General features: G+C 32.7%; 3 protein-coding genes across 3 annotated transcripts; all 3 read left to right on the forward strand.

Annotated features, from left to right (window-relative positions):
• Positions 1–210: 210 nt before the first annotated feature.
• On the forward strand, positions 211–10,444 carry LOC108850388 (receptor-like kinase TMK3). Its single transcript, XM_057007992.1, has 5 exons — positions 211–1,535; positions 5,629–5,719; positions 9,842–9,945; positions 10,017–10,148; positions 10,276–10,444. The coding sequence occupies exons 1-5, from the start codon at positions 211–213 to the stop codon at positions 10,442–10,444; spliced, it is 1,821 nt and encodes a 606-aa protein (XP_056863972.1).
• Positions 10,445–13,250: 2,806 nt separating this feature from the next.
• LOC130511132 (receptor-like kinase TMK3) lies at positions 13,251–15,870 on the forward strand. Its single transcript, XM_057007993.1, has 3 exons — positions 13,251–13,412; positions 14,559–14,864; positions 15,526–15,870. Exons 1-3 carry the CDS (start codon positions 13,251–13,253, stop codon positions 15,868–15,870), a joined length of 813 nt encoding a protein of 270 aa, XP_056863973.1.
• A 2,093-nt stretch (positions 15,871–17,963) lies between these two features.
• On the forward strand, positions 17,964–21,355 carry LOC108854326 (receptor-like kinase TMK3). The gene is made up of 2 exons (XM_018627853.2): positions 17,964–20,552; positions 20,632–21,355. The coding sequence occupies exons 1-2, from the start codon at positions 18,239–18,241 to the stop codon at positions 21,180–21,182; spliced, it is 2,865 nt and encodes a 954-aa protein (XP_018483355.2). The 5' UTR covers positions 17,964–18,238; the 3' UTR covers positions 21,183–21,355.
• The last annotated feature ends 4,526 nt before the right edge of the window (positions 21,356–25,881 follow it).

Below are 25,881 nucleotides of genomic sequence, written 5' to 3' on the forward strand. Positions count from 1 at the left end.
TATATACAAGCATTAACATAGGAGATAATCTAATTTGTTTGACTATGAATATTTTTCCCGTTTTATACTGTTCTTTCAGTTATTAATAGAGACAGTGTCTCTATCCTAGACACAACACACTTTCTCTTCTCGAGTAAATCCACACACAACATTTTCTCCTCCATCTCTCAAGTAGTCAGTCTCACTCTGCCACCACAAAGGCCGACGAAAATGACCAGATCTTATCTGCGTCTTTTCTGTCTCTTCCTCTCCCTACTGAATTTTGCCGCTTCTCAGGATGATGCGACGATCATGCAATCTCTCAAATCAAGTCTGACTCTCACATCAGACGTCAACTGGTCGGACCCTGACCCTTGCAAATGGAACAACGTCCAGTGCAGCACAAACAACCGCGTCACGAGGATCCAGCTCAAACAGAAAGGGATCCGCGGGACTCTCCCTCCTGATCTCGGTAAACTCACCGAGCTCATCGTCCTCGAGTTCTTCTCCAACAAAATATCTGGTGCAGTTCCCGATCTCTCCGGTCTAACGCAATTGCAGAGGCTGAATCTGCACGACAATCTCTTCGATTCAAATCCGGGGAATCTCTTCTCGGGGATGAACTCATTACAAGAAATGTACCTGGACAACAACCCCTTCCCTTCTTGGGAGATTCCAGAGAGCGTTAAGGAAGTGAAGTCTCTTAAGAACCTCTCCCTCATCAACTGCAATGTCACGGGTTCGATTCCTGATTTCTTCAGTTCCGAGACGCTCCCGAACCTCGTTTCTTTAAAGCTGTCTCAGAACAATCTCCACGGAGGGTTGCCTGAGAGCTTCAGACGCTCGTCACTACAGCAACTCTATCTCAACGGACAGAATCTCAATGGGTCAATCTCGGTGTTACAGAGCATGACTTCTCTCGTCGAGTTTGATCTGCAAGGCAACGCCTTTTCGGGTCCCATCCCTGATCTCTCTGGTTTGCAGTCTCTGAGATTGTTCAATGTAAGAGAGAATCAGCTCACCGGCCTTGTTCCACCGTCCTTCACTGCTCTCAATTCGCTCACTGTCGTGAATTTGACTAATAACTGCTTTCAAGGACCGATGCCGTTATTCCAAAACTCAGTCGCTGTTGATGCAATAGCCAATACGAATAGCTTCTGTCTGGATACTCCTGGTACTCCATGTGATCCACGTGTCCAGACCTTGCTTTCTGTAGCTGAGTCATTTGGATATCCGGTGAAGCTTGCCAAGAGTTGGAAAGGTAATGATCCGTGTGGCTGGATCGGGATTACTTGTTCCGGAAGTGACGTTACAGTGGTTGACCTAGGGAGGCAGGAGCTCACGGGTTCGATATCTCCGAGTTTTGCTAAGCTTACTTCTTTGGAAACTATTAATCTTTCTAATAACCAACTCACCGGGAGTATTCCGACAGAGCTTACCACTTTGCGTAAGCTTAGAAAACTAGATGTGTCTAACAACAATATCAACGGTGATGTGCCCAAGTTCACCGAAAGTGTGAATGTGGTGACTTCTGGTAACGCTAACATCGGAACGAAGTACCTGTCTCACCCCAGAGCCGTCTCAAACTTTATATAGACCCTGTTCAAAAAATAAAAATAAGATCCTTTTCAATCATCTGAAAATTTTATATCTTTTTTACAAAATTATTATTATAATATAAAATAAACACATCAAATTAATTTATTTTATATTTATTTTCAAGTTTTTAATACAAAATCATTAATCAAATCATTGAACTTGATCATTTGACATTTTCAATTCAAAATCTTCGATTAAATTATCAAATTTGATCATTCTTCTAGCCATTCTTCTAGTTTTTCAGTTTATTTTTACATTTATTATATCCACAATCAAAAATTATAATCTATATATATAATATAGTAACAAAATCTGGATAGTAGTTGTAGGCTATAATACTCTTGAGTAGACAAGGAACTATTTTTTCGCTTGTCGACAGAAGTTGTAGGCAATTCTTTTTTTTTGTGTTTGCTATTTTTTATAGGAAAAAGCTGTGAAGAAAATATATCATGGATAATTGTTTCCTAAACATAATCAGTTTAGAATATCAACTTTCTATACTACCACTGAATATTCAAACACACATCAACTACTATTTCTTCCTTTCCAAAATATATTATTGATATAAATACTAATTATTTCCTAATTTATTGCATTTTTAGTTGGTTATATATACAAAATTTTAATTTATATTGTTATAAATGCGAAATTTATATTCAAATATAGTTATTTTGATTTTTTGTTAAATATATGATTTTAAATTTATAACTATTACTAAAACAGTGGACTCTTTAAAATTTCGAAACATGTTCGACCACTTCAGTTGCACGTACTAAAAGACAGCTCTGTCTCACCCACTGGTGCAACTCTTGCGAAAGAAGAATAAAGGAACTCTTGCAAAAAAAAAGAATAAAGATAATTTTTGAAAAGGCCATTTGAAAACTAAATGAAATTATTAAAGGAAATTGTAAAATTGACCTAGCTGTACTACGCCCGCGTTTTTGTCTGTCTTCTTTCTTTGTACAAATCAAATTCTCTCAACAAGACAACATAACGCACACGATGCAAAGATTGCGGATAACGAGTTCAACAGAAAAGCTAAAGAGGTAAAAGTTAAAACTAAATGATTTTTTTTTATTTATATGATACAAATAACACGAATCGTCAGAATTCATGAAATATTTATAGTTATTTGAGCCCCTAACTATTTTAAAATTTGATGGAAAATCCCCAACTAAAAGTTTATGTTTTTAATAGTCAACTATTAAACCGTTAAAATGTCGTTAACTCATCATCAATCATTATGTCGTTAACTTTCCGTAAACATAATCGTCTTTTCTGAACGGAGATCTGTTAAACTAATATGTGGTGTTTTATATAATCATAAAAATGACACAAGATATTTACAACTAATAGATATTTTAGTGATTTAAACATCCAACTATTTCTAAATCGGATGAAAAACCCCTTAACTAAAAATTTATGTTTTTAGACCCTCAAACAAAAAAACATTTAAAGCCTTTAACCCTCCTTAAACAAAGTCGTGTTTTCTGAACGGGAAACCGTTAATTGAGACTGAGATAAGTAAAAAATCTGTGTTATTTCTGATCATAATTCTTTCTCTCATGTTCATTTATTTAACATTCCAAAGTTCATATTTTTTACGCAAGTCGATCTGGCATCTGTCTACATCCTATAGAAACAACACAATTTTTTTTACTTATCTCACCTTCAATGGTTCTTGAAAAGGAAGAAAAACCTTAATTTTTATTTGGGGATGAATCATGTTACTGCCCACTGATAAAAGTGGTTTTAAGTATCTCGTGTCGATTTAGAAAATATTATTTTGTTAATGGAGGGTTAAAGACATTAACGATTTACTAGTTGAATGTTTAAGAACATAAATAGTTGGGGGTTTTCCACCCGATGTAAAAATAGTTGAGGGTCTTCCATCCGATCTAAAAGAAAATTTGCATCATGTCTGATGAAGATGATTTGGAGAATTTACACAAATTTTGCATCCACGTCTGGTGAAGATGATTTTGAGAATTTACCTTGTGATCCTTGTGAGAGAAAAAGGATATCTGAATATCCTTCATATCAAAGAAATGAATTAGGATGTAAATATCTTATGAAAGGTATTTGTCATACTCGTGGTCATGAATCCTAAAAGAGTGTTTGGAAATAAACCGAGACGATTCAGATATCAGTTTACTCTGGCCATTGGTTGGAATATAGTGTTAAAAACAAAGCATATTGTATATTCTGCTATTTGTTTTATTGGGAGTCATTGATCGTTAGATTGCTTAATTCCTTAACATATATAATTTGATTACTGAGTTCCCGGACTTGAACATGTATGTCTCGGGTGAGAACCGTCTCCCACAACTTCTACTATCAGTTAAAGAATCTACACAAATGCTTTAAGCGCTTAATATGAAAACACAACATAGAATAAGTGTGTTCGGATGATACTCATGTGTCACAGAGGTCTTGTGTTCGGATGATACTCATGTGTCACAGAGGTCTTCCTTTTATAGCTAAAAATGTGTTGTTGTTTTTTTCATTTTCCCGGTTGCATTGGTCGGTCCTTTTGTTTCCTTGTGAAACAATGTGGGTGATCGGTTGAGTTGTATCTATCTACTTTAGCTTTATCCTCTTCTTATTAATCAAGAAGCATTTTTAAAGAGTAACCTTTGGTTTATAAGTTATTTACGGGTGTGCCATGCTGACGTGTCGGCACCATATTCATTCTCAGCCGATTTGTATATTTGCCCTCAACTCACTAGAATAATTACATAAGTATGCCATTGTCATATAATATACTCTCATCGTCAAACATTAATATAATTCATCGAATTATTTAGCATTCAATTCCGATTTATCCGTTTATGGTAACGTTCATATAATTGCGTGTATGACTTAAATGTTTGAATTTATTGTGTTTTGTTTCATTTGTTTATATATGGGAAACTCGGCTGGTGGACTTTAATTTGGTGTCAGATTTGATGAGTACTATGATTTACAATTTATGATCATTTTATAATGATTAGGCAATTTATGATCCTTCCATATATAATGATATTTGTCTGTCCGAAAAATATGAATATTTTAAATATAAATGTAAGTGGTTCATTTTATAGTTTTGGTTCATTTTAGGAGACAGCCTTCATTTTATAGTTTTGTTTAGATTACAATTATATCCTACTCATAATAATTGTTTTCAAAAATCTATACTCGGATTACTATTGGATATATCCCCTTCTTATTAATCAATGAGCAATTTTTGAGAATAACATTTGTTTTGTAAGTTATTTACATGTGTGCCATGCTGACGTGGCGGCACCATATTCATTCTCAACCCATTTTTAAATTTACCCTCAATTTACTAGAATAATTACATATGAATGTCATTGTGATACATGTGAATAATCGACTTATATAATATAGTCTTATAATCGAATTATTCGCATTCAATTAATGATGCATCCGTTTATAGCAACCTTAATTTATTGCCTTTAATTTCGTGTATTAATTTAATGCCACTAATTTATTTTCTTTAGTTTTGTGTGTACATTTATAGCAATCTTTGTAGAGCGATTTTAATTTGGTTTCGATTTTGGAAACTACTATGATTGGCAATTATGATCCGTCCATAATGATTAAACAATCATTCCTTATATCATTTATTCATTTTCAAAATAGACAATTATGCTGTCATTCAAGGAGTGGCAATTATGAGTAAAAAAATATCGGGTATTAATTGCATAATACTAACGGAAATTTAAACTTGGTGCACAAGATCTAAAAATATATATAATGATAGTGGAGGTCATTCCGAACAAAATAAGTCGTGTACATGTAGGTGTGATTATATAAGGTTTCTATTACTTTTATTGCCTTATAATTCGTGTACATGTTGCTCTTTTTTTTTTGTCTGATAGCAATCCGTCTAATGGTTTTCAGGGTTTTAACCAGAGCATTTTCAAGCGAGAGACTAAGAATCGAAGTGGAGCTTTATCTTTCCAATTCACAGGTTTTTGTAATACACATTTTTTTAATGTTTACTTTTAAGTATATTACTTTTATCTTTACCTTTCTAATTCACAGGTTTTTCTGCGAGAGACTAAGAATCGAGTTCAGACTAAGAATCGAATTTGAGCTTTACCTTTCTAATTTACAGCTTTACCTTTCTGAGTCGGTAAAAAAATACTGACTTGCTTTACCTTTCTAAGTCGATAGTTTTTTTTTTTCAAATTAGGCCACAAGTATCTTTCCTTATTTCTTTTATGTTTACTTTTAAGAATATTATATGCAGCTGTTTGTTACTCTTTGTTATTTTAATATTTTTGATTAGCAGTTGCATAATTTCGGTAAATGAATAGACTTGATTTTTTTTGAATTTTTGTTTATTGATTATTAGCTAATAATCAAGAATTTGATAATAGTCTCATTCATGGAAGACCAACTCAGAGAAAGCAGTCACACAAAATATGTTTTATTATATGATTTATATTTGGTGTTCATATTTTCATATACAAATATGAGGACTGGCCACATATTTATTTAATTTATTATAATTGTCACATATATAAATAATATGGAGAATATATATATAGAGATTATGAAATTTAATATATGTAGGGAACTATATATCTAGCATATTGTAAAGTCGGAAATATAGAAATTTATATCAAAGTATTTTTTCTCTATATGGAATTTCGGTTACCGTATAATTAAGCTTATCTTACTTGGTAAAACAATATATTTAAAGCTTCTTCACACAAGTTTGTCAATATTAATTGGATTTTTAATTTATGGAAATATATGAATATATGGTGGAACATTGATAGTAATACATTTACTACTCAAAATATTCTCACGAGTTTATATCTTTCTTTTTTTAATATAAAACAAATAAATTCAATATTGGACTAACAATCTAACATATAATTATTTTTCCTTTATTGATTAATAGGTGAATACATTTATGAACAAATTCAAATTAATAAATATGTATCATCTCTTTCTTATTAATAGGGAAGAAAAGTAAAAAATAACTTTTTAATTAATAATTATTTACCCCAATATCATGCTGACATGTCTGTTCCACAATTCTCTTCAAACCATATTTAGAAATATCCTTAATTTACTAAATATATTACAGGTTTTGCCATTGGTCTCACTTCTCTCAAATATTGGTTTAGACTATAGTTACGCATATAAATCTTTTTTCCTATTTATGACAGTGTTTCGAATACCATAAATAAGAAATATGAATCCTTGCGTTACGCAATAAGAAAATTGGATTCTTTTCAGTGATTAATTACTCTATATATTTGACTATATTAATAAAGATAATAATTTAGTTTCTTATTCTGTACAAAGTAAGTTAATCATAGTTAGCAACATTTATGCAAAATTTTCCTAATCAAAATATGAAAATTTATTTTTGCATTTAAAGTAAAGATACGCGTACTAAGTATGCTTATTTAATTTGACCAAAAAGTATGATTATCCTCTATATATTAATAAAGAAACATTTAAAAAGTTGTAACCTTAAGTTTGTATTAACTAAAAAAATCTTGCTTAAGTGTCACTTAATTATGATGTTAATTTTGTTTACGTGGCACCATAAAAATTAATTAAAAATTAGTAAGTTCAAAATCCAATTTCTAGGAAATATTATATTAATCCAAACATAAATGTATATGATATGATAAACTTAATACTCGACGATCTCATTAAATTAATATTCGGCGATCTCATTAAATTAATACTCAACGATCTCATTAAATGATACTTTCTTTAAATGGCTCAGGGTTGATTTATATTGTGATTCAACATAATACTTTTTTTAAAAAAAATATGTAAGATATAATCTTAGTCCATATTACTAAAAAAGAAATTTAAATCAAAATTTACTATATATTATGGTCTAAGTATTGCATGCTTTTGGTATAAAACAGAAACTAATGATTTTCTAAGTGTTGTTTTTTTTTAATTAATAACAAAGAGACGCTTTGATAAAATAATAGCAAAATAGACGCAGTTATTCAAAGTTGTTTTGTTAATAAAAGAAAAAATATTTTATAGCAAAGAGACACAATTTTAGTTTAGTTTTTAAATTTGTAATTGTCTTTTTTAATATTTTAATTTTCCATCTTATATTTTCAAAACGAAAGTAAAAATCTGATATTTTGAAAATTAGTATAACTTCAAAATCTAAAAATATTTAAATTTTATTTACTGACAAGTTAGTAAAATAAAATATCCATATGTATCAGCCCAACATATCAATGTCGTTTAAATGTTCTTTTTAATTTTAATTGAGTCGAAATAGGATCAATCGTAAACTGCCGGTATTATGATCATTAGAAAACAGTAAAAATCCTAATATTTGAACCAAATTTTCCTGATACACAATTTATGTATCAAACTCTTTTGGTAAGATTAAATTAATTGTTTTTATACCATATTGTTTGAATAGTTGAGAAACGTTTTGACCAAGTTAATGATTCCACCAAATTTTTAAGCTTGGTACAAAATTTTGAAGAAGTTCTATATGGTAGGTTTAATTTAAGATAATAATATACTTTGTCACCAAGTCTAAAATTTCGACAACTTAAAACAACTTTGCTAAATATGTTTGTGGTAGTTATTGAAAATTTACGTAAATATTGGTTTAATATATCACATTAAAATATGGTTTTTAGATAATTAGTGCTAATTATTTTAACTTTCCAAACAATCCGAAAACCTATCTATGCCTACTATATATATACGGTTGAGTTTTTCCTTATAAATACCATTAAATGTTTTCATAACCCTTAATCTATGATTATAAGAATATCAATGATATTTCATTTTAATTGTTTGATTTGAACTTCTATATTTTTTTATGTGTACTAAATATTTATACTTAATTAATTATTCTACATTTAAAAAAACATAAATATCAAATATATTTTAAACACAAAAACACATGTATTCAGAAATCATGAAATTTTAAAATATGAAAACATAAATTTTAAAATAAATATTTCACCCTGCGCAAGGCGCATGTCTTATCCTAGTTTATTTTTTAAAGCACTAAATTTTACCAATCATGTTGTAGCTTTATTTTTGAAAGTTAAAACCTACAACAAATTTCTATTAATTTTTACCAATCGTGCTTTAGTTTTATTTTTAAAACTACAACAAAAAAAAATTTAGCAATTTTTTTCTTATGGATTTTAGACAAAAATCCGACATCTTTGTTTTATATGTTGTAGAAACTGTAAAATGAAAAACTATCTATAATATCAAATAAATTAGATAATCATAGTAAAAACATCTATAAATATTTTAATTTAATTTTGTTTGTTTTAAATTTTATTGAAATATTTTAAATAACATAAATATTATTTACATATCACATCTTAAATAACAGTAACTTTGATAATTTATAAAAACCATTGATATAAATTATTTTAGTTGATAAAATAATTATTTTATATATACATCACATATTTTATTTTGAAATATCTACATCACATAACTTACAGCTACAACAAATTTAATTATAGCAAAAGTCTCTGCAGAAAAATCTACAGTAATAACTCTACAGCTACAACCAACTTACATACAACTAAATTTTTACAGCTAAATTTTTACAGTCATAGTCGAACCAATCATCACCAATATTCACACCGACTTACTCATCTTTCTTTTCTCTCTGCAAGATAACCAATTTTCTTAATAGGTTTTGTTTATGTGCAGCCTTATCTTAGAGATTACAGAGATAAGATGGAAGGAGCAACTGAAGCAAACAAGCCCACAATCTCCACATTTTGTTTCATTACTTGGCCCAGCCCAAAAGTGATAATCCCTCTCGTAAAGATAGATTAAGGACGCATCTGGCGTTTCCGCCAAACAATGATAAATATCTGATTTGAAGCATGTAACTCCGATGACTTTTGCTTTGTGTTCAACCTTAGTAGCATGTAACTCCCCCCTTGGACTTATGAGCTTGAGATAGTTCACGACCATCTCTCTCATGCTTGCTTTCCCAATGGTGTTAACATATCTGTTACAATTTTGGCTACATCTAGTCACTATCATTTCTCATTGCCAAGCGTCTCCGGCGAAGCTGTTTTTGGATTCAAATTCTTTGCATCTTGGTTGACTTCTTGATCTTCCCTTCCTGATCAGAGCACACCCACTCCAAATCCATTTTCTACAACCATTCACCACATCCCATGTGATGTATTGAGCTGGAAACCTTCTGAAATTTTCTTTTAACCATGAACTACATTTTCTTGTCTTTGTCCCTTATGATCAGAGACACACAAATCCTAACTTGAACTTCATGTTTCCTCTCACGACATCTCCTTGTGGTGCCCTTGTTTCCATTACTCCACCAGGAGCTACTTCACCAGAGCTACTGCAACTTTTGACCACTTCTCTTCGCCAATAAGAGTACGTAATACTTGACTTTGGCCTTAACCCTTTGATAGGGAACATAACTTCATGCAACTTCAACTTGAGTCTTTGCATCATCCGACATCAGGCTTCGACGCCATTACCCACCATAATCTTAAGTACCCACTTGCTCTTAGTCAATATCCTTATCCCGATTACTATAGCTCGTAACTTTGGAGATTAGAAATTCCCTGAACCTCTGCATATTTATGAATCAATATTTATTTTAAAGTCACTAGTTTTGGCCTTGTACTACTTGGTTTAGATTCGGTTTAACTTTGGTTTTGTTCTCAGGTTTGAAGCGACTCGTCAGATAAGGATGATGGAGAAGGAAGCTAAAGAGAAGGTGAAGCTGGAGTGGCATTTACTGATTCTAGCCATGACAGCTGATGTGATCCACACAACATATGTCTCAAAATGGATGGTTCTATCTCCAAAACCCTTTGAAGAAGAGAATCTCTAAAAGTTTGTTTTCCAAATCATTCAAAGCTAACCCAATCTCGGATTCATCATGTAGCCGAAGAAGAAGAAGAAGCTGTTTTTGATCATCGTACCAAAAAAAAATTGCAACTTGGTTGTTCGTGTCTAGAACATCATGACCCAATGGTAAGGACGGGCTCCTTCCTACACCTAGGTTGTGAGTTCGAACCCTGCTGGAGGGAACTAAGTCATGATTTCTGGACACCAACACGGATATGGACCTATGCTTTAGGGCCCATTTGCATATCCGGAGAGAGGGTCTATCCGTGGGCTGCACCTCCTTTGGGGGATTAATCTGGGCCCTTCCATAGGTCTGGGATACCCCCAGCTTAATCAAAAAAAAAAAAAAAAACTTGGTTGTTCGTGTGTACATATAGGTTTTGAGAGTTTTGTATTGACCAGTAATAGTAATATTCGTGAAACAACGGTTCAGTGTTGATATTAATCCTTACCTGAGTTCAATTTGTACCAAATCCTTTTCTTTTACTCCCTCGGTTTATATAAATGCTACTTTGACATTTTTTACACAAATTAAGAAAATAGCTGAAATATATGTAAGTTGTTATTAGTTATATCTCTCTGGCCAATAGTGTAACATCCCGGGTTTGTGGTACATGGAAAGGCTTAAGAGAATTGATTTGGCTACCTATATCACCAAAGTTGACTTACCTTTTCCGTCACACATCCTGAAAGAACTCCAGAGTTAAGCGTGCTTGAGCTGGAGTAGTGGAAGGATGGGTGACCTATCGGAAGTGATTCGCGATACCGTGTAAGTGAGGCCAAAGCACGGGAAAAGGTCGGGTGGTGATTGCAGGGTCAGTAAACAATGATTTCGAACCTTGGAAAATTAACGACCGACCGTCGGATGGGATGGGGCCCACGGGCCGAGAGAGCGGGCGTGGGTGGCCCATTAGCCGTGGGCGGTCGGGGCGTTACAAGTGGTATCAGAGCTGGTTAGCTGTCTCAGTTCTGACCAGAGAGGCGTCTTGAGACCTGTCGTGGGGCGCAACGAGGACGTTGCGTTCTTTGAGAGGGGGTGAATTGTAACATCCCGAGTTGTGATATGTGAAAAGGCTTAAGAGAATTGATTTGGCTACCTATATCACCAAAGTTGACTTACCTTTTCCGTCACACATCCGTTTAGAACTCTAGAGTTAAGCGTGCTTGGGCTGGAGTAGTGAAAGAATGGGTGACCTATCGGGAAGTGATTCGCGATAGCGTGCGAGTGAGGCCAAAGCACGGGGAAAGGTCGGGTGGTGATTGCAGGGTCAGTAAACAATGATTTCGAGCCTTGAAAAATTAACGACCAACCGTCGGATGGGATGGGGCCCACGGGCCGAGAGAGCGGGCGTGGGTGGCCCATTAGCCGTGGGCGGGTCGGAGCGTTACAAGTGGTATCAGAGCTGGTTAGCCGTCTCAGTTCTGACCTGAGAGGCGTCTTGAGACCTGTCGTGGGACGCAACGAGGACGTTGCGTTCTTTGAGAGGGGGTGAATTGTAACATCCCGGGTTTGTGGTACATGGAAAGGCTTAAGAGAATTGATTTGGCTACCTATATCACCAAAGTTGACTTACCTTTTCCGTCACACATCCTGAAAGAACTCCAGAGTTAAGCGTGCTTGAGCTGGAGTAGTGGAAGGATGGGTGACCTATCGGGAAGTGATTCGCGATACCGTGTAAGTGAGGCCAAAGCACGGGAAAAGGTCGGGTGGTGATTGCAGGGTCAGTAAACAATGATTTCGAACCTTGGAAAATTAACGACCGACCGTCGGATGGGATGGGGCCCACGGGCCGAGAGAGCGGGCGTGGGTGGCCCATTAGCCGTGGGCCGGGGCGTTACAAATAGTGTCTGAGATAAATATTTTTTTATAGAATCAATGTAATTTGCATTTAAAGTTTAGTTAAAATTAAGTACAATTGTAAAATGATACTTTTTATGTAATTAAAAAAGTTAAAATGACAGTTATTATAAAATCAAGAGAATTTTTATTTAAAGTCATAAATTAAAATTGATTCATTCGATATTAATCCTTACCTGAGTTCAATTTGTACCGAATCTTTTTCTTTTACTCCCTCGGTTTATATAAATACTACTTTGACATTTTCACACAGATTAAGAAAATAACTGAAATATATGTATATTCTTATTAATTATATCTTTTTGGCCAATAGTGTCTGAGATAAATAATTTTTTTATAAAATCAATGTAGTTTGTATTTAAATTTGGTTAAAATTAAGTACAATTGTAAAATGACATTTTTATGTAATTAAAAAGGTTAAAATGACAGTTATTATAAAATCAAGAGAATTTTTATTTAAAGTCATAAATTAAAATTGATTCATTCGATATAAGTACATAAAACATTTACATACCCAAACCTCGAGGATGACACAAAAATCTCATAAACTTATAACTTAAGATAGTGCTGTTGTTAGCAAAAGGATGGAGAATTTAAGTTGGTTGCAGAAAACACTTGTTGTATTATACTACAAATTTTCTAATGGAGATGTGATAGAGCGGAGTAGCCTAAAGCTGTAGCTTATAACAACTGATCAGTTGGTCAAAATCTGACTCTTGTGATCGAGTGTGTCTTGAAAAGTATAAGTTTCTTAAGGGTCTTTTAGATTTACGAGATTGTTCGGCATAGCTATAAGATGTACACTGGCTCGGGAAGTTCTCTGAGTACGATTTTTTTTTTTTTAGAATTAGCAAGATTGCAATGGTTTTGTGAAGGATAACATAACATATTAACATTCATTTGAGTGATAGAGACTAAAACTGCTTTACAAATGGCTGTCTTTGGAGCTTTGGTTTATTATCATGTGGAGTTATTGATGTGCAAGAATGTGATTGTGATTGCAAAAGACAAGGAAGTCATGTGTAGGTACGAGCCTCTGTCGGCTTCATGCATCGATACTACAATATCTGGCCTCTCCTCATTGTCTTTGCCTGCAATTTCATCTTTTACTAGATTTAGAACCATCTACAACACACAAGAAAACAACATTTTTAAAACTTTAGTGTCTATAAAGATTATTCTAAACAAACAAACAAACAAACAAACGATCGTTATTTACTTCAGTTGATAAATAATTTATATACTTTTATTCATTGAAATTTTGTTAATGATAAAGAAGTGAAAAGGGTGCTGGTTGATGAGTCACCGTAAACGTTGCAAACTAGTTGTTCTCACGTAGTCTTACCATCCTTTAAAACATAAACGAAGGTGCTAGATCTACCATTCGCCATATAAAATATTTACGGTTGGTGCGTATAATTAATACAAGGGAAATTAAGTGTAATAACTAAAAAAACTATAATTCATTAATTAACCAAAAATCCACATTTTCTCCTGCTTTCTCTTCTTATCTCTTTCTATTTTTTCTCCCAAAATCTAATATCTCTTTTTTTTTTGTTATTAAGCAAAGAAGCCCTTAATACAAAACGATGTGTGAGCTACTTACCGTCAACTACTTATCTCCTATTTACAGTAATATATGCGAGTTTCTTTATTTGATATTTTATTAGGTGGTTGTCTACAATTTCGCGGACATAAATATTATATGTAAGTATATATTTATGTATAAAATATGGTAAAGTTTTCATAAGTTTGAGAAAAAAATAACCGATGAATATTTAATAATAACAAATACTTGTGAAATTATATATGTAATTATCACATTAATTTTCTCAACACATTTTATGCATCTTTTCGACCTTTTTTTTATTCTTTTTATTAATTTTTGACAATGTTTTCTATTTTTTTACATATTTTATGCTAAATATTTATTTCTTTCTGTATATAGTAGTAAATGAACCAAAAATAAATCTTATAATTGTTTTCAATCATAACATTACCTTATTCACTTTATTATTTGTTTAAGGACAAAACTTTTTTGATCAAAATTCTCACATGTTCCATTAATATAATTCATTCAATCTTTAAAACCTAATTATTTGTAAAGCATATATGAACATTTTAAGAGATTAATAATTATTGTAAATACGATTATATTTTTTTGTTTGAAATTGGACAAAATACTCATTGGACATATATACAATATAAATAATTTGAAATTGTTTGTTTGGTAATATAGATTAGACAAGGTAAAGGCGTCACCGGCACTCTCCCTCCCGATCTCGGTAAACTCTCCGAGCTCATCGTCCTCGAGTTTTTTTCCAACAAAATCTCTGGTCCGATCCCCAATCTCTCCGGTCTAACGCATCTACAGACGCTCAATCTCCGCGACAACCTCTTCGACTCCACGCCGAAGAATCTCTTCTCCGGGATGAACTCGCTGCAAGAAGTCTACCTCAACAACAATCCCTTTCCTGCTTGGGAGATTCCGGAGACAGTCAAAGAAACCACGTCACTCAAGAACTTATCTCTCATCAACTGCAACGTCACGGGTTCGATTCCCGATTTCTTTAAGAAAACTTAATTAGATAAATGAAAAATCAAATACCAACAACCAAACAAATTAAGTGAATTAATTCTATGCTTCACATAAAATAACACAAAAACAAAATCCACTTAAATGACTTCTCAACTCATACATAGGAAGATTTTGAATTGTACATTATAATTAACCTTTTATTGATAAATATATTTTTAAACCACTTACCATATAATTTTATTATAATCATAGATATATGAGTTATTTTTTATTATTTTATTCTTTTTATTAATTTTTGACAATGTTTTCTAATTTTTTACATATTTTATGCTAAATATTTATTTCTTTCTGTATATAGTAGTAAATGAACCAAAAATAAATCTTATAATTGTTTTCAATCATAACATTACCTTATTCACTTTATTATTTGTTTAAGGACAAAACTTTTTTGATCAAAATTCTCACATGTTCCATTAATATAATTCATTCAATCTTTAAAACCTAATTATTTGTAAAGCATATATGAACATTTTAAGAGATTAATAATTATTGTAAATACGATTATATTTTTTTGTTTGAAATTGGACAAAATACTCATTTGACATATATACACACTGTATTTTAAATACAATATAAATAATTTGAAATGGTTTGTTTGGTAATATAGATTAGACAAGGTAAAGGCGTCACCGGCACTCTCCCTCCCGATCTCGGCAAACTCTCCGAGCTCATCGTCCTCGAGTTTTTCTCCAACAAAATCTCTGGTCCGATCCCCAATCTCTCCGGTCTAACGCATCTACAGACGCTCAATCTCCGCGACAACCTCTTCGACTCCACGCCGAAGAACCTCTTCTCCGGGATGAACTCGCTGCAAGAAGTCTACCTCGACAACAATCCCTTTCCTGCTTGGGAGATTCCGGAGACAGTCAAAGAAACCACGTCACTCAAGAACTTATCTCTCATCAACTGCAACGTCACGGGTTCGATTCCCAATTTCTTTAAGAAAAATTAATTAAATAAATGAAAATCAAATACCAACAACCAAACAAATTAAGTGAATTAATTCTATGCTTCACATATAAATAACACAAAAACAAAATCCACTTAAATGACTTCTCAACTCATACATAGGAAGATTTTGAATTGTACATTATAATTAACCTTTTATTGATAAATATATTTTTAAACCACTTACCATATAATTTTATTATAATCATAGATATATGAGTTATATTAATAGAGTATTAACTCTAGTCTCATATTAGTATGATGTTCTGTTTTTAAAATTTTATATTATAATAAACTTGTTAATTTATTAATATTATTTTAAACGACTTACCTTTATAATTTCATGTTTTAAATATATAAATACTTTAATCATTTTTTAGAGTGATAATTCAACTATACCATCAACATTTATCATTTAAAATGACTGATTTTTTTAAATATGTATATTTGACAGTTTTGCATTCATTAGACATATTTTTAGAAAAATATATAGTGTGTATAGATATTTTATTAGGTTTAAGTGAATTAGTTTTCTGCAAAAAAAAAAACTTTTTTGGATTCACTATTAATAAAATAATTAATAAAAATATGTTTAAAACTGTTATAAAATTATTTCTATGATATGATATGTATTTATATGTATATTATAAATTAAAAAAAGAAATTTTGATATTTAATTGTTTCTATAAACAAATTATTTGACCTCATCGATATTTAAAATGTTTAATTATTTGTTTGGTGATATAGATTATATTAGGTAAAATCTAAGATTAGTTTCCTTTAAAAAAATTAAATAAATAAATAAAAATTTAAATACCAATAACCAATTAAATTAATATAATTAATTATAAACACATCCATATAAGCAAATTCTAATTAAGTGACTTCTTAATTAATATTTTGAAGAATAATTGTACTATATTTAATAAATTATAGTTTCACTTATTTTAATGCCGTACGTATTTTTGTATCCGCGAATACAATACAACAGACATTCATTCAATGCAATAAGAATAGAATAGTTTAGATTACTGTGAAAGTGGTCAGTATTCTCACTATTCAGTAATAAATTCACCAAACGAACATATAAAACTTAACTGCGTCAAACGTCCCAAAAACAAAAATCTCTCAAACAAATTAAAAAAAAAAGTAAACGGCGTAAGATAACGACCGTTTTACAATCCGCCGAAGATCAAGATAATGCGTGGCTAATATCCTCCGGATTTCACGGCGTCTGTCTTTACAGTTTCTTTTTCTCAGGACCATCGCATTTATCTTGTTGTCCAATAATTAGTGAGAAGATAAGACCATTCAGATGACTGATTAATATTTAATCCTCAGATATTTTCTTAATTAATTCGTTCAAAGATAGAAAAAAACATAAATACCACGATGACTCACGGAATCGTGACTCGTGGACAAAGAAATTAATCTATTTATAAGTAAACGATGTAATACTAAACTGTCTTTAGCACGTTACGATAGTTTTTCCCACTAATTTGACCGTAATTAATATATACACCGCCACCATATGAAATGCCTTTTCAATAGTCCACAGATACATTTCACGCATTGTAGAGTTTGTCACACAAAAGCTAATAGTAGTATTATTTTATAGAAGAAAATGGAAATAACGTGAAGAAAAATCCAAGATCTATAGACAATATTCAAATTATGCAAGACGATCAATATTATTAGTGGGAGCCGAAAATGCCGAAAAAATCAATCATAGAGATACATGCAAGATAATGATAAATCAAAGACCATATCATTTTTTCTCATCTTGATCAGTAGATTTCTTTTTGTTTCCTTCTTTAGCATTAACGTGGTGAGAGAGTTACCAAATTTTCACTTCAATCAGAATCAACCGTTTCGATCTTCTTACTCAAAATATGATTATTCAGGATAAATAAAAACATTAACTTTTTTTCTTGTTCAAGAAATACAAACATTAACTATATGAACATTTTTTGCCAATTTTATACTGTTTCACCACTAATTACGACGCGTGCCAGCTGTATTCTCATAAAATTTCACCACTTCGGTAGACAAAAAAGAAGAAGTTAGGAGTGATTATTAATAGACACTTTCTCTCTCCCACACACAACACACTCTCTCTCTTCTCTTGCCGAGTAGTCCCCAGAAACAAAACTTTAATAATTCAACTTTAATCTGGTTCATCCATTTTACTACTTGCATCTTTGGAGAGAAAAGGCAAATGCTTTTATGATCCTCTCTCCCTACACTTTTAATTCTCCCCTATCTCCGCCGATTCCTTCTCCCAATTTGTCTTTCCTCTTTCCCCTTTTCTTCTTCTTCAATGACACCACCGTAAAACCCTAGAATCATAAAAAAAGTATTCTCACTCGAAAATGGCCAGATCTCATCTCCCCCTCCTCCTCTGTCTCCCCCTCCTCCTAACCTTCCTCAATTCCGCCTCTTCCCAAGACGACGACGACGCCACCATCATGCAATCCCTCAGATCGAGCCTAAACCTCACATCAGACGTCGACTGGTCAAACCCCAACCCTTGCAAATGGGAAACCGTCCAGTGCGACGGGAGCAGCCGCGTGACTCGGATCCAGCTCAAACAGAAAGGCGTCACCGGCACTCTCCCTCCCGATCTCGGCAAACTCTCCGAACTCATCGTCCTCGAGTTCTTCTCCAACAAAATCTCCGGTCCGATCCCCGATCTCTTCGGCCTCATGCATCTACAGACGCTCAATCTCCACGACAACCTCTTCGACTCCACCCCGAAGAATCTCTTCTCGGGAATGAACTCGTTGCAAGAAGTCTACCTCGATAACAACCCTTTCCCTGCTTGGGAGATTCCTGAAACCGTCAAAGAAGCCACGTCACTTAAAAACTTATCTCTCATCAACTGCAACGTCACGGGTTCGATTCCCGATTTCTTCGGATCCGAGACGCTTCCGAGCCTCTCTTCATTAAAGCTGTCTCGTAACAACTTACAAGGAGGTTTGCCTTTGAGTTTAGCCGGCTCGTCGTTGCAGCAGTTATATCTCAACGGTCAGAAGCTCAACGGATCGATCTCGGTGTTGAGGAACATGACTTCTCTCGTGGAGATTGATCTGCAAGGTAACGCGTTTTCGGGACCGATTCCCGATCTCTCTGGTTTGCAGTCTCTGAGACTGTTTAATGTGAGAGAGAATCAGCTCACTGGCGTCGTCCCACCGTCGTTTACTGGTTTAAAGTCGCTTACGGTTGTGAACATGACTAATAACTTACTTCAAGGACCGACTCCGTTGTTCGCTAAGTCGGTTAGTGTCGATGTGATTGCCAACACGAATAGCTTCTGTTTGGATACGGCTGGTACTCCGTGTGATCCTCGCGTTGAGATATTGCTTTCGATAGCTGAGTCGTTTGGGTATCCGGTGAAGCTAGCGGTGAGTTGGAAAGGGAATGATCCGTGTGGTGGTAGCTGGATCGGGATTACTTGTTCTGGAAGTAATATTACTGTGGTTAACCTAGGGAGGCACGAGCTCACGGGTACGATATCTCCGAGTTTTGCTAAGCTTACTTCGTTGGAGACTATTAATCTTTCTAATAATAGACTCACCGGGAGTATACCAACGGAGCTTACTACTTTGCCTAAGCTTAGGACACTCGATGTGTCTAACAACGATATCTACGGTGATGTGCCGAAGTTCAGGGGAAGTGTGAATTTGGTGACTACTGGTAACCTTAACATCGGAAAGGACGGACCTGTCTCACCGAGTGGTGGAACTCCTGGAACTTCAGGGGGATGGAAAGGGTCTGGTGGAGGAAGTGGCGGTGGTGACGGTGGAAACGGAAGCTCTAAGAAGTCAAGCAGTGTGAAGATAATTGTTCCTGTGGTTGGTGGTGTTGTTGGTGCATTGTGTCTTGTGGGACTCGGTGTTTGCCTCTACGCCAAGAAAGGAATGAGACCCGCTAAAGTGCAGAGCCCAAACACCAACATGGTGATTCATCCGCATCACTCTGGTGACAGCGATGCGATTAAACTCACTGTTGCAGCTTCTAGTCTCAACAATGGGGGAGGAACCGAGAGCTCTTACAGTCACAGCGGAAGCGCCAACAGTGACATACACGTCGTGGAGTCTGGTAACTTGGTGATATCCATACAGGTTCTGAGGAGTGTGACTAACAACTTCAACGAAGAGAATATCCTCGGGAGAGGCGGTTTCGGTGTAGTTTACAAAGGTGAACTCCACGATGGAACCAAGATTGCTGTCAAGAGGATGGAGTCTTCTTCGGTTGTGAGTGATAAGGGACTCGCTGAGTTCAAATCAGAGATCACGGTTTTGACTAAAATGCGTCATCGTCATCTTGTTGCGCTTCTAGGGTACTGCCTTGATGGTAACGAGAGGCTTCTTGTCTATGAGTACATGCCGCAAGGAACACTGAGCCAGCATCTGTTCCACTGGAAAGAAGAAGAGCGTAAACCTCTTGATTGGACTAGGAGGTTGGCTATCGCGTTGGATGTAGCTAGGGGTGTGGAGTATTTACACACGCTTGCTCATCAGAGTTTCATCCATAGGGATCTAAAACCATCTAACATCCTTCTTGGTGATGATATGCGTGCTAAAGTCTCCGACTTTGGGTTAGTCCGCTTAGCCCCTGAAGGCAAATACTCCATCGAGACGAGAGTCGCTGGGACCTTCGGTTACCTTGCCCCTGAATATGCAGGTTTGCATTTGATCCTTACCTAAATGTTAATGTCTCATGTTTCATGCTTTGATCGTTTTTGTGGTTTGATTATTGGCAGTGACGGGAAGAGTGACGACTAAGGTAGACATATTCAGCCTCGGGGTCATATTAATGGAGCTAATCACTGGTCGTAAAGCCTTGGATGAGACGCAACCTGAAGACAGCGTCCATCTAGTGACATGGTTCCGTCGTGTGGCAGCAAGCAAAGACAAAGACGAGAACGCCTTCAAGAACGCAATAGACCCGAACATCAAGCTGGACGAAGACACCTTAGCCAGCGTTGAAAAAGTTTGGGAGCTTGCTGGTCATTGCTGTGCACGTGAGCCTTACCAAAGACCTGACATGTCTCACATCGTTAACGTTCTTTCTTCGCTCACTGTCCAGTGGAAACCCACTGAGGTCGATCCTGATGACCTTTACGGTATAGATTATGATCTTCCGCTTCCGCAGGCGGTTAAGAAATGGCAAGCTTCTGAAGGGCTTAGCCAAACGGGAGATGACTCTGGTTCCTCGTCCTCTGTTTATGGAAGCAAAGATAATACACAGACAAGTATCCCAACACGCCCGTCTGGATTTGCTGACTCGTTCACTTCTGTGGATGGACGTTGAAGAAAATAAAAGACTTACGTTTCTCAGTTTCGTTAAAAACGTTTTTAGTAGTATAGAAGTAGTAGATGAAGAATCCTTGTGTGAAAAAAGTTCCTATTTTCTTGTTCTTTGTTTTTGTCTGAAGCATTTACTTGTGACATCTATTTTTCATGAAAACTTTTGGTTTAAGTGTACTCTATCGTTGTAGTGTCTATGCAAACATAAAGTATCTATACTATACATCTTGCATCTGACAACATGTTATCAACCATTGTGTTGTATTTGCATTGTCAAGATTGTATGGTCGGGGAACCTAAATATATGCACTGATGCAAAAGCTATAGCACAGCAAAAGCCATTTAGAGAAAGCAGTGTTTTTTTGTTACAACAAAAGCTGCTATGTTGAATACATAGAAAAGTGATGTGCTTCTCTCACTCTTACCCTGTTCTGTTCTCTGTTTTTACCTTTACTCACTCTACCTTGTGTCTCACTTGTGTAACTGTGTTACGACTTAACACAAGCATTCACACGTTATTCTTTTTAGTGTGCAACCTATGGTTACACAAACCAACCTTGTCCGTGACTTCTTGTTGTCCACGTTGATTTTGCCTCTTCTTCTTCCGTTTCGTGCGCTTCAAGCTTCCTCGTTCCTCTTCTTTTCTTTTGCACTTGAAGCTTTCTTCTGTTTCTTCTTCCATGTATCTTGTACTTCTTTTGTTCTTCTTTTGTAGGATTTAATCAAGGGTTCAATCTCAACAGAAAGACAACACCTTTCAATGATTGCAAGTGAAGAACTAGGTACAGAAAAGTCAGAGATTCACCGTATTGATCAACAAATGCTAAGGGGTTTATACGAGAAGTAAGCAAAAACAAAAACCGGTCCCTTTCATGTTCTTCTCGAACCTGTAGCATGGATAGCTGAAAGAAAAAGATAAATACACTAACTATTATACAAAAGCCTCTTGCTTCACTATCATTCTCATGTCTAGAGAAATAAATTCCATGGCTTTTAGATGATAAGATTTCTTTTGTTTTGTATTCATAGGTTATATGGTTTTGGTTAAATTAATCACAATTAACTGATTTTATTAACACAATTTTGGTTAGTTAGTCAAAATTAACTGATCAATCAATACTATTATTTGAAAATTGAATTTCCTTACTTGTCATGATTTCCATGATTTTGGGATGAGTCATTAGTTTTAAACAATTTTAATTAGACGATCAAAGTTTTGATATCTTTAATAAATAAGTATCCCTTATATAATTCATTATATAACTGATTATAAATCAATATTATTAAAGTAACATTAAATAATAAATGGAAAACATGTTTGAATAGAGAAAAGATAGTTCCATGTAATTACTTGTGTTTATCTACATTTTTCTTTCTTTTTTTTGTTAATTTTTATAATTAGTAGTATATATAAACATATAATAATCAGATTTATCATTATATTAAAATATTTAAATAGTATTGTAAAAATAAAAATAAAATTGATTTATACTTTTTGTAAATTTAGTATGTCATGGCATATATTTAAAAAAAACAATTTCAAATTTATTTTAGTATTATAATACTATATTTTAGTATTAAAATACTAAAAAGAGGTATATAAGCAATAACAATAAATTTTATTTATATTTGTTTGTTAATGATTTTTCATGGTGGTTTCATTTTTATTATTTTTATCCAGTTGCAAGAATAACATTCATTTGTTATTTAAGTTGAAAATTTTAATATTTATTTGTTTTTATTTTTATAAATATTTAATTGGGAATAGAATTATCTTTTGAAAATATTTTCAAATATCTTCCCCTAAAAGAGAATATTTTTAAACTATCAACTTTTTTATTTACAACAAGTACCTTATATTTATGAAAAGTTAAAATTAGCTCTATTTATTTTTATTTTAAGAGTTTCACACAGTTATAACTTTGTTTAAATTGAGCTTTATTTAAAAGACTATTTTAAAAGAAAAATGTGATTCTTTTTTTTTTCTAGAAACTGTATTTTCCAATATGATTTGTCTTATATACAATTATTAAAGTTTGATAGTTAAAAGAACAGTTGAAAATAACAAGTTATGATTTTATAATAAATAAATAATATTTTATAGGAAAATAGTAATCTCTATTTTAAAGTAAAAAAAATATGAATGGAAATAGCTTATTTTCTCTATTATAGCATTTATAAATGAAAATAACAATCAATAGTAAATGTTATAATTTATACATTACATACCAATGTTTTTATTTTTCAATATATTTTTTGAGTATTTATTCTTTTTATTATGGGAGAACGTTTTAGAATATAATTATACATGTATCAATATTTTATTTATTTTATTAATATAATATGTAAAGTTGGGTTAGATTTTGACATTCTTGTGCATTTGATTTATGTTGAGATTTTGTAGGTTTTGGTAATTCCAAGAATTTTAATCAATAACATCACTTCATATTAAAAGTTATATATATTTAATTAGATCATTGTTTATAAATTAATATATTAAAAACTGATTAAAGTTAACGATATATTTTAAAATAAAAATATTAATGCTGTTATCCAAAAATAATATTTTTTAATCAATAAAATTAAGAAATAAAAGATTCGTAATAATATCAATATAACGTTTTATTTTAATTTTTGATCTCTAAATTAATAGTATATTCATTAATAATGATCTACAAAATAATTATGTTCGTATGTATGGTTCAAAACACTTAGTAAACATGTGGAGTTGAACTAAAAATCTAGTTTAGGTGTATAAGTTTTGGTGGGATTTAAAGGAGCTTAAAAGTCTATGAGGGGGATTTAGTGTTGGTGGTGGGGGGCGAAGTCAACCCAAGCGCCTAAAATACTAGGTCCATGAGCTTCAGAGTTCAGACCAGAGCTAGCCGTGCTTTCAACATAGATTGGTTCGATCATTGGCTTCCGGTAAAGAGATTATTGGATCCAACTTAGATTGGTTCGATCATTGGCTTCCGGTAAAGAGATTAGTGGATATCATGGGACAGGTCGGTCCTCAAATTCCTGCTGTCCATATTAATATGTTGGTAAACAATGTGGTTGGCCACGATGGATGAAGATTACGTCAGAATAGAGTACATTAATTTTATCTGTTGTTATCTATATTATTAGAGTAAATTTTCTAATAGGATTACACCCTTGATTTTCCAACTTATTTATAACAGCATGCCATTATCTTTTTATTTGATCTTTTCAAATTAATTCAACCAAAATATATGCAACCAATCAAAATCAAGTATTTTTATATATACTATTAAAAAGACTCTCTAATAAGATTTTACCATTGATTTACTAACTTATTTACAACTAGATATGGATCGGATTTTATTTGATATTTTAATTTCACGAACACAAAAAGAATAAAAATCTTTTTCACATTAGTTCTTGGATTTTTCATTATATTTTGTTAGCTTATTTTAATAATAATAATTTTTTTTTTCTTCTATAAATTTTTATTAGTATTTTTTTCAATAATCACAGTGTTTTAGAAAGTATATTAGTTTTTTTCTTTTAAAAAATACTTCATTTTTAATTATTTTCAAAATAATATTAATTGTAATTAATTAAAAATATATAACTGTGAACTCTCTATATTGTTTATTGTTTAACACAACTTAAAAATAGCACAATCCAAAATATTAATGTTACACAACACCAATCAATATATATTATTGATAGTCAGCTAAATATCAAATATATTACTGGATAAATATCAAATTTAATTACTTTCGCATCCATAGTTTGATTTTAACCTATTTTGTATATATCATATATTATTAAAAACTTCGTGATCTATAATACTTTGTAGAAAACCATTGTCGTTATGTTTTAAAAATCTAAAGCTCTGTAGTTATAGTGATTTTTGATAGTGCGGTGTATAATTGTAAAACTGGACTTGGCAAATATAGATAAACTTTTTTGAGTTTTAACCTAACTCTTGTTGACAATCATTAGATAGCAAAGTCATAAAAGGAATTGATCTTTTCAGTTTGAAATGTCATCTTGCATATGTTGGTCTAGGAATAAATATTCATTTTCCACGTAACTTTCGATTATGATTTCTGCTTCAATAATCATGTTGCCTAGGTTTTCTATTTGATTTAAATTCTTTAGTTCTTTAGTAGCATGACCTACAATAGCATAACCAATTTTCTTAGTAGAATGGAGAAGTCCATTTTCCACGTGACTTTCGGTTAGGATTTCTGCTTCAATAATTAGTAATCTTGATTTTTTGATTACCCTAATTTTTACAATAGCATAACCTTAATTTTTTTTAGGATTTGAAGAAAGAAAAACTACTATTAAACACTCTTTTACCATTTTCTTATGTTCAAGATTATAGAGAAGGACAACTACTATCAAATATTTTTTTACAATTATATTTTATTTAGAAATTACGAAAAAGGAAATCAGTATTAAACAAATTATCTGAATTTTTTTGTTTATTTGGAAAAAATACTATTAAATAATTTTTAAATCACTTTAAAATTCCTCTCTTATCAAATACGATTTTCCCTTAATTTAGAAATTACGAAAAAGGAAATCAGTATTAAACAAATTATCTGAATTTTTTTGTTTATTTGGAAAAAATACTATTAAATAATTTTTAAATCACTTTAAAATTCCTCTCTTATCAAATACGATTTTCCCTTATTAAAATTATATAGTAATTTTCCTTTTTAAAA

The sequence above is a fragment of the Raphanus sativus genome, chromosome 4 (assembly GCF_000801105.2).
Source record: "Raphanus sativus cultivar WK10039 chromosome 4, ASM80110v3, whole genome shotgun sequence".
NCBI lineage: Eukaryota > Viridiplantae > Streptophyta > Magnoliopsida > Brassicales > Brassicaceae > Raphanus > Raphanus sativus.